Source organism: Rousettus aegyptiacus, unplaced genomic scaffold, assembly GCF_014176215.1.
Source record: "Rousettus aegyptiacus isolate mRouAeg1 unplaced genomic scaffold, mRouAeg1.p scaffold_m13_p_2, whole genome shotgun sequence".
NCBI classification, from domain to species: Eukaryota; Metazoa; Chordata; class Mammalia; order Chiroptera; family Pteropodidae; genus Rousettus; species Rousettus aegyptiacus.
Genome location: NW_023416295.1, coordinates 25,056,243 through 25,066,550, shown reverse-complemented (window position 1 = coordinate 25,066,550; position 10,308 = coordinate 25,056,243). Strand labels below are relative to the sequence as shown.

At 41.1% G+C, this 10,308-nt stretch overlaps 1 protein-coding gene across 2 annotated transcripts; it reads left to right on the top strand.

Moving 5' to 3' along the window:
* The first annotated feature begins 248 nt into the window (after window positions 1-248).
* CTLA4 (cytotoxic T-lymphocyte associated protein 4) lies at window positions 249-9,862 on the top strand. Of its 2 annotated transcripts, XM_016133220.2 has the most exons (4): window positions 294-630; window positions 3,158-3,505; window positions 3,976-4,085; window positions 5,509-5,669. In XM_016133220.2, exons 1-4 carry the CDS (start codon window positions 522-524, stop codon window positions 5,611-5,613), a joined length of 672 nt encoding a protein of 223 aa, XP_015988706.1. In that variant the 5' UTR covers window positions 294-521; the 3' UTR covers window positions 5,614-5,669. The 2 variants fall into 2 exon arrangements, with proteins under 2 accessions (XP_015988707.1, XP_015988706.1); XM_016133221.2 differs by lacking the exon at window positions 3,976-4,085 and having other exon boundaries at window positions 249-630; window positions 5,509-9,862.
* The last annotated feature ends 446 nt before the right edge of the window (window positions 9,863-10,308 follow it).

Below are 10,308 nucleotides of genomic sequence, written 5' to 3'. Positions count from 1 at the left end.
AGCTTTTATTAATGATGTCCACAGACTAATTCTGTCGTTAGCTCAAGGGCTCAGAGAGCCAGTAGCTTAGCGGTTTTGGGGGTGTCAATGAAATTTATTGGGCGCTAAAAGATGCCTAGACAATTGGATAAAATTGGGATTTAAAGGGACTCCTGCACTCCAGGAAATTTTCCAAGTCTCCACTTAGTTATCCTCAAAGTGAAGAAAAAGCTTCAGTTTCAAATTGAGTACATTTTCCATGCAAGGATTGGCTTGTTTTTTTCAGTTTTACTTTGAGTGTTTGAGGTTATCTTTTCGACGTAACAGCTAAACCCACGCTTCCTTTCTCGTAAAACCAAAACAAAAAAGGCTTTCTATTCAGGTGCCTTGTACATGTAGTAGATGTCAGAGGATACCTGGGATCAAAGCCAGCTATATATAAAGTCCTTGATTCTGTGTGGGTTCAAACACATTTCAAAGTTCAGGATCCTGAAAGGTTTCGCTCTACTTCCTGAAGACCTGAACACCGCTCCCATAAAGCCATGGCTTGCTTTGGATTCCGGAGACATGAGGCTCGGCTGGACCTGGCTTCTAGGACCTGGCCCTGCACTGCCCTGTTTTCTCTTCTCTTCATCCCTGTCTTCTCCAAAGGTGAGGTTTTTGGAGCATGAAGGTGGAGGAGGTGTTTCTCTCACCAGGGTTTCATTTCTTTCAGCAGTCAAGGACAGTGATTTCTAGCAAAGCCAGAAACTAAAGGTAAAAACTCCAGTCTCTTGGCTTGGATAACTCTGTATTCCAAGGAAGGCAGGGGACAGCTGGCGGCAGCAAATAAACAGAGATAACAGCTCATAGCAGAGGACCAGGCATTGAGTAGGGGCTTAATGAATACATCTGAGTTGGTTTGAGGCACACGAGCAATTTCAGACACTTCTGTATGATTGAAAGAAAACACTGTTAAGTGATTTAAGAGAGAAAAGCTATCCACAATCTTGAATACATCTGAGCTTGGAATCAGGGTGAGATCAAAATTTTTCTTTTTAATCATGGGAAGCTTCTTTCCTATCCAATTCAAGGTTTTACGGTCCTCTGATTCATGCCTATAAACTAATTAGCCAGCTTGTTTAAAATTTAAGCCTTGTTTACTCAATTCAAGGTTTTAAGCCCCTCTTAATCAATTCTATAAACTAGTTAGCTAATTACTTAAAAAATGAAAGCAGTTTGAAATTGTAAAACAACAACAACAATAAAAACAACAACAACCAAAAGGAGGGATGAAAACAAGCCATTAGTCTGTTTGCATAAGATACTTAATTACTGTCTGATCTATCTGTGGACTTCAGAGGCAGATTCCCCAGTTTTCAGATAAAGCTCTTTAGAAGTTGATAACAGGTTTGTTACATGGTGTTAAAGGATGAATGTTTCCAACGAATTTCAATCTTCTCTCTCTCTAGACCTTCTCAGTTAAGAAACTATGAAATTTGTGTGACGTAGGTGTTTAAAAGACGTTTGATAACTTAATTTTTATGGGCTAAGACATATTCATATACATTATCTTATTTCACAAGTTTTGAACATCTAAAGATTAAATACTCTTAGAAGTATTCAAATTTCCTTTTTAGGAAATTTATCTCAACCTGTAACTGGGATCCTCCCATTGTGGACACTGGGAAATTAAATGTGACCAAATTTGGTGGTGATAATTGGGAGCTTGTCTGGGGTAAAGCAGGAAACTTGGCTTTCTTTAGGCTCAGAGTCAATACTATAACGATTATTGAGTATCAACTTGGGCAGGATATAATGGCTGCTCCCGATTGTTTATAAGCCAAAGGCAGACGATGGAGAAGGTGTGGTTAGTGCACACAAACACAAAAAAAACATAATACAGAGCAGAACTTGATTAAGTAGACTTAATGATCGGAGAATGCTCAGAGGGCATCTTTGGCAGACAGAGATGAAGGTTGGGGAAGTGGATCGACCATGGCAAAGGCTGCTGCCGTATTGTTCTCTCTTCTGGGGACAGATATTGTCCAGCACAGGTGCTTTAGGAAAAGGACTAGTGCCTTCAATAAGAGTAATTTGCATACAGGAAGAAGTGTCCTAGAATCTTAGAGTGGAGTGATAGGCTGGGATTGGATCATGGAGACCTTGAATGTTATTTGTCTTATTTGTTTTTGGAATACTGTTATGTAAAGCATCAACGTCTTTGAACAGGATGAATGGCATGGTTCAATATAGTTTTGAACCACTTGTATAATCGATTGGAGAGAGGTTATAGAACAGTTATTTGACATAAAGCTCCCATATTTTAGATGATGTGAGCCTTTTTGTATAGAGAGCTGGCCTTTCTTATCCTATAAAAGACAGAGGGTAAAAGAACACCTCCCGAAAATGTTCAAGTGAGGAGAGAGGATGGCAGGAGACGTGGTGGCGGTGGCAGGGGAAGCCCACAGACATTCGCAGCAGGGTTGCCTCAGCCTGGAGAGGAAACACGCTGGTGTCCTCTGCCCTGTGGCTTCCTTCATCTCGCAGCTTTTTGATAATAATGCAGGGCAAGGAGGTGGTCAACATTGTGAGCCAGGGCATAGCTACTTGTGGGTAATAGAGGTACAGGGCCAGGTAAATATAGGCAGAGGTTTCTGAGGTATGCTTTGCAATATAAAGCCATAATATTCTACACCTTGGTCTTCAAAATTTCCCTTGCTGCTCGTAGTTCCTGAACTATAATTCATCTAGTTTAATTACAACCATGGGATACCAGAGTTGGAAGGTATTCTGGTATCATCTGATCTAATTCCCATTTCCTACATGTGAGGGGAAATGAAGTCCACGGGGAAGGCGTGACAAAATCATATATTTTAAGGTAGAGCCAGTTCTTCTGTTTGTTACACTAATGTTCTTCCTGCCACAACCAACCACCTTCAAGGAGCTATTTTCCACTAAGGAAACAACTTTATGGAGAGTAGCTGGAAGACAGCTGAGAGAGGGAAGGAAAGTTGGGGAAGGTGGAGAAGGGAGCGATAGGAAGGTGATGAGCTTGTTTAAGAGGAAAAAAATAACTTAAAAGTAAAATTGGAGGGTGCCCATCAAGGATAAATCTTCTCCGGCTTGAGGTTTTTATCTGGGCCCAATGGTGGGTGAGCATGAGTTTACTGAGTTCCCTTTGGTTTTTCCATGTTAGGGGTGCATGTGACCCAGCCTTCTGTGGTGCTGGCTAGCAGCCGGGGTGTCGCCAGCTTTGTGTGTGAGTATGGGTCTTCAGGCAAAGCCTCAGAGGTCCGAGTGACGGTGCTGAGGCAGGCTGGCCACCAAATGACTGAAGTCTGCGCTGCAACGTACATGGTAGAGAGTGAGTCGACCTTCCAAGATGATTCCACCTGCATTGGCTCTTCCAGTGGAAACAAAGTGAACCTCACCATCCAAGGGCTGAGGGCCATGGACACGGGGCTCTACATCTGCAAGGTGGAGCTCATGTACCCACCTCCCTACTACGTGGGCATGGGCAATGGAACCCAGATTTATGTCATCGGTGAGAAAAGTCATATCACTAAGCTGACACCTTTTGCATTGCTATCTTCTTTGCATGAAAATAGTTTTGTTCCTTAATGTCAGGTGGTTCATTTTTAGGATTGTGAAAATTCTCTTTAAGGGTTCTCTGGCATTGTAGATAGCCACATGGTAGCCTTCCTTAGTATGAGCGGTAATCCAAATAGCATTCTGACTATATGATAAAATAGGTTGGGAAGGTCTTTTTTTTTTTTTTTACTGTTAAGTTGAGGTACTCACTCTGGAGTGATAACCATCACCAAGTTTGCCCTTTATGTCTTTGATATGATACTCTTGGGGAAGTAGTTTCAAATAGCTAGACTTAATTGTAGGCAAGCAATATTATCGAGGCCTGGAAGCTCGCATTTCTTCCTTTTTTTCACCAATGAGGGTAGTAGGGCCCTAAAGCTTAAAGAGTGTCTCAGGAAGGCTCTGCTTTATTTTTTGTTGCAGATCCAGAACCATGCCCAGATTCTGATTTCCTCCTCTGGATCCTTGCAGCAGTCAGCTCGGGGTTATTTTTTTACAGCTTCCTCATCACAATTGTTTCTTTGAGCAAAATGGTGAGTGCAATGCTGACAATGCACCATTTTTGGTGGGCATACTTTAGTGATAACAACTGACCAGATGACGCTGTTGAGCCTAGTGTTATTGAGACGAAGCAATAAATGAAGAAGGCGAAGGACAATGGTAAAGAACACACTAGAGACCATGGCATTGGCCTTTAGGAGTGTCATTGGGGTTTCAGGATGACTAATATTTTAGATGAGTGTGTTTGACAGTGAATGTTTGTGTGCTTCTGAACAGGGTTTCAGTTTGAGTAACCATTCAAATAACATGGGGCAGCTGTTTTGCTCTTTATCTTTGTGATAATTGTACTTAAGTTAATAACCCTGAAACATAAGATTAGGTTGAGCAAAATGCTCCTGGAGAAGGCCATCTGGATGTATTTTATTCTCTTCCTTAATGTCCATATACTTCACCTGGAAGCCATCTCTCAGTGCTACCCAATTTGTGCCTTCTTTGTCCAAGCCGTAGCTCTCTACATAAATACCTGTCCAGGGCTCCCTGTTACCCAGTTAGCTTGACTGGGAAGTCCTGCCTTCCCCTCCAGCACAGAAAATGAGAACCCCAGTTTTTATATACTGCAGTTTTTGGTGGAAGAGACAGAGGTATGGAATCAGACCGCCTATCAGGATTTCTTTCTGATCGTTCCTTTCAGCCATCTCTGCCTAAGCCTGGCTTTGTTACAAACTCTCTCTCTCTTTTCTCCCTCCATCCCTCCCTTCATCTCTTCCTCTCTTCCTCTCTCCTATTCTCCCTCTCCCAATCCCTCCCTTTCCCTTCTTTCTCTCCCACCTCCCTCTCTCCCTGCTTCTCTCTCTCTCTCTCTCTCTCTCTCTCTCTCTCTCTCTCTCTCTCACACACACACACACACACACACACACTATTCCAAGATCTTCTCTTAACCTGTTCAGTTGCCGTAGCTTCTTCCTAACTCAATTGCTACAAACAGCCACACAGACTAGTATGTTGGCTCTCAATTTACTAAAGTGATAAAAACTAGGAACTAATGTGGACAGAGAAATAATAAAAAGTCTATGAGGAGTGGAGATGAGAAATACAGCTCTCAAACAGTATAAATAAAGTTTATTATCTTAGCAAACTTGTCATTTTTATAGACTGCATCCAGTCATTTATCACTGGTATTTTGGGTGTTCTTTCTGAAGCGTTCTCAAAGCTTCTTTTTGCTATCTTCCAGTTAGAGAAAATGACTGCTATTTTACATCTATAGCACAGAGCTATTTATCTAAAAGGAATTTTAATAGTTGAATCAAAAAAATCTCCTGGGGTTTATAATTCTGTATGTTGTGAACATCCATTTTTCAGTAGGGTAGGGACCCAATATTTGTTGAGTCCTATTATGGTTAGAAGTGACTTCTGTCTTCCTCAACAATAATTACTGTTTCTTTCTGTGTTTGGCAGCTAAAGAAAAGAAGCCCTCTTACTACAGGAGTCTATGTGAAAATGCCCCCGACAGAGCCAGAATGTGAAAAGCAATTTCAGCCTTATTTTATTCCCATCAATTGAGAGACCATTATGAAGAAGAAAGACAATTTTCTAATTTGAAAGAGCTGAGGCAATTCTACCTTTTTGCTATCCAGTTATTTTCATTTGTTTGTGTACTCTGGGGGAAATTCATCTCTCTTTAATGTAAAGCTGGATGCAGAACACAAATTAAGTGTACTACAATTTAAAGCAAAGGAGCAGCAAAACAGCCAAGATATTTCTGTCACATCAGATCTAATTTTAGCAAAAGCATCACTTGGGAGCAATATAAGGATACAGCATTATGATGTGGAAACAAGGAAATAAATTAGGGAATGGTACAGTCCAGGGAAAGCAAAAGAAGCGAGTAAGGAAGCGGGCAGCATTGTACACACCTTGTATTTACCTGTTAGAACTTTCTAGCTGAAATGATGTTTTTACGTTAAATTTTTATGCCCTGTTATTTTTCTTAACGAGTATGTAATTAAATGAATGCTTTAAAAACACTCACATGGCTATAGTTTAGCCAGTGATTCCAAGAGTTGTATTGTACCAATATGTATTTTTTATTTGATAATATTGTGCATGAGGGCCACATGTGCTTTTATGTACTTACCGATAGTTTGAATATAAACACTATATAGCAGTGTCTTCCCACCATGGGTTCAGAGGAAGTTTGGTGAAGGGGCTCAGGACACTAATACACCAGGTAAATTACAAGGTTACCTGCTAACTGGCTTGGAAACTGGATGAGGTCATAGCAGATTCTTGCAGACATGCTGGGCTCAATTGATGCTGATATGCGCTTTGGGCTTTTATGCCAGCTTCTTTTAATGGTTTGCGAGAAAGTCAAAGTTGGCGATACCTGACTTAACTCAATAGAACACCATTGTTGAGAAAATGGCTTATTCCAGGAGTCCTATGTGTGCAAACTTCTAGGAAGCTCCATTTACACAGAGCCCCACTTCTTTACACATGGTTAATGCCACGAATAGAAAAAAGGAGGTGGCAGAATGGGGTGCATGAAAGTTTCTGAAAACTAACACTGTTGGTGTTTTTTTAAATCAATATTTTCCGTGAAAATGCAACAACATGTATAATATTTTTAATTAAATAAAATCTGTGGTGGTCATTTTCCAGAGTTATCTTTATCTTCCTTGTTTTTGAGTATTGTGTATGAGTTTATTTTTGATTGATCTGTTCAAGCAGTAGGTGGGGGTCTCCAAAATTAGAAATACTGGGAACAAACTGAAAAAATCCAAAAAGGCAAGTAATTCTATGTGAATCAGCTGTCTACCAACCCATTACCTGTAAGCTATTCTTGGAAGGAATTCAGCTTTTGTCTTTTTGATTTCTTCACAACAGATATAGCAGTCCTTGATAAATCACATAGCACTGTCTTTAGCAAAGGTTCTTTACCTCTTCTTTTTTACCCACAGCTTTCTCAGTTACCATGGCAACTCTAGCGTTGCACAGCATGCTCCCTGCAGCCATTTTGATCTGCTTCCATGGCAAAACGAGCTTTTCCTTGTACGTTTCAAATGGACTATTCTACAAATGTAGGGAAAACATATCTGTGGTTCTGTGTTGCTATCAGCTGGTGGGCCTGGACCTGGCCCACAGAGCCCTCTGTGATTCTTGGTTAACCAGTTGTAGCCTCAGCCTGCTTGGGTTTCACACACGGTTTCTTATTCTTGACCTTCACATCCTGTTATTGTCTCACGAAATGATTCTCTGTGTTAACAGAGACCACCTGTACCTGAATTAGCTGATTCAAGTGCTTAACCTCAGACGCACTGAATCAGAATCTTTGAGCGATGGAGCCAGGAATTTGCTCTTCCAACCAGCTCCCACTGCTTCTTATACTCATCATGTTTGAAAATCACTGCTTAGGGAGCTCTCTCCCTTTTGCTCATTATAATTTTGTCTCTCTCTCCTCCCCACCACCCTCACCCACCAGCAAATGCTTACAAACAAATGAGATAGCACAATAGTAAAGCTCTGGTAAATAAAAATGAATAGGTCTTCCAAAATACAGGAATAGCAATTAACCTAGAAAGAACTCCTGTTCATCTTGCTTTCTTGGCCTTTGGCTGGAAGCCATGGAGAAGCACACAGTTTAGGGGACCCAGTGGATAGTACAATGCCATTTCTACTCCTTCAAATGTCTTTGGAGAGATCATTCTTTTCCACCGTTGATGGCAGATCTAAATGACAGAGAGGATCGTAAAGAGGGGACCTCTCAGGTATCTTTTAGACACCGTCAGACAATGGACTACCTTATATAAGCTTAATACCTCCTCTACTATCACCTGAAATTCTACCATTAGCTATTCACTGAGTTAATCATTGCATTCTTCATTCAGTCTCAACCTTGAAAAAATAAAGTACTTCTTAGCTCAAAAAATTTCCCCTATGGAAGAAGAAATGAGCAAAAAAGACTACGATCTAAGGATTCACTGAAAGGGGAGAAAGAAAATGTGCAGTAGGGGCATCCGGGCACTAAATGAAAGCCTCTTCTAATCCTGATTTTGCATATAAGGGTAGATTGCAGGTCCTTTGGCTGCAATACTCGGAGGGATTCATTGCTTTCAAAAGACCAACTGTTTCCTGTCATTCCAAGCTTTACCACTATCTTCATTTCTGGGATCAGGGTTTTGGGGAAACCTAAAGATTCTGCTCATTTAAGTGGGACTTGGTCCACCATGGAGGGGGAGCCTGGGCAACATAACCCTTCTCTCTGAAACCACTGGTCCCATGTAGGAATGTATGGCAAGGGGAGCAGGATAAAGTTACCAGGGGCTGCCTGGGTCAGCCCCAGCTTCTACCAGTTCCCAGCACTTAACTCTGCTCATCTTCCTTCCAACATGGTATTCTCATTTATGCTACTTCTTGTTTCCTGATCTCTCACTCCCAAATACCTTTATTCCTCATTTTCACATCCACTGGGACTCATCTCAACTTCTGCCTCCACCATCAGATTCGCTGATACCTCGAGACCACATGGGTATCTCCCCTTCTGTTTTGCAACTATTCTTGGTTTCATCTCAATAATTTCAAATGCATATGTCTTTTCTCCCTGGCTTGAGTGGGAACGTCTCCAAAATAGAAATCATCACAGCTTTAGGCACACAGTAGATGCTCAGATAAATGTACTGAAGAGTTGTGGAGCTAGGACATCTGGAACTATGGGAAGGCCAACTGTCTTCTATGCAGAACCTGGCTGTGTTTTCTTGGGTGGTGTCAGCCTAATCTCTTTCCTCTTTGACCAGCAGAACTACGTGTAGGTCAGTCTATCTCTTAGCTTAAACCTTTAAGTCTGGAATGTGAGCTCCAGCTGGCTACCACGCACCACACATTCTACTTTTATCTCAATCCAGTCTTCCCATCATTTTTTCCTTTTTGATGGGGAATGCAACAAATGCTCATTTTTACTCTCTCTTTCTCTCTTTTTTGAATTGAACTATGGGGTTGTTGCTAAAACTGACTATATTTTTATACCAAGTCCGAGCCTTCTTCCATCTTCACAATTGATGCACACTTAATTTCCTTGGGACTGAACTTGCAAAATGTTGACGTTACTGTGCTGTTAATTGGAGCAAAGCAAATTAAGAAGTTTGAGAATTTATGAATTTAAGTCATTGTTTTTGGAAGGTCTCAAAGCAAAGCAGAAAACAACTGTTTCTGGAAAGTTATTCCTATTGCTTTACTTCTCTTTTGCACCTGGTTAGAATCATGACTCAGGTACCTTAGAGATCTTGTTTTATTTTATGCATTTTTTTTTTCTCATCTCAGGTCCATTTTTTTTTTCTGTTCAGACAAGAAGGATGACACACTCTATTGATGAAGAGCAGGTAAATGTTCTTTCTTTTCTCTCTTATGTGTCCTTAGCTATAGGCTGAGAGATGGATTCCTAGGTAGTTTTGCCAGCTTCAGCCCAAAACAAAACAAATAACTCCACCTCCTGCTGAAATCAGGATGACTTTGTATCTCTCTGGTCTGGTGGTAACCTTATCAGAAGGAAAATTTATACTTCTAATGTGGTGTAAGTAAACATGTGCCGGAGACACCTCCCCAGCAGTTTCAGGGCAGGAACAACCTGAGACTGTGGCTAACAAAGTTTGGTTCTAACAAAATCTCCTGTTCCCACATGGGATTGATGCTTAGTATCATTGGGGCTAATGGGTCTCGCAAAGGAGGCAGCTATTAATCTTCTAAATTTTTTTTCTTAGACGAATTCAACCTGTTCTAGTCTGTAGAGCAAGGAGTCTGACATTCAGACTACTCCTAGAAATTGTCACTTTCATGAGTGCACTCTGCTGTAGCTGGTCTTTTATTTATTATGTATAGTTGTTACCGGAGGACTTGGGGAAAATGCAGATTGAGGTGCCTCAAATCCAGAGCTTCTCATTTGTAAGACTGGAAGCAGGGCCTCCAATGAGTCTTTGGAGACTCATTTGATTCTTTAATGAGATTGTTATTTTCAGAAGCCCTGGTCGAACTCAAGATCCTACCATTGTAGATGATTAGGATGAAGAAGGAAACTTGGAAATTATTTCACAAGAAAAGGAGGCTCAGAGACATTAGGAAACTGTCCAAGTTTACAGAGTGAGGCAGGATTTGAACCAGGCTAAGGGGCTTGGTCTCTCAAGTTTCACATCGGGGCTCTGAAATGGGTGACACTATGAACCTTTCTGCCCAGTAGCTGTTCTTTTCAGGATGCTCACTGCCACCACT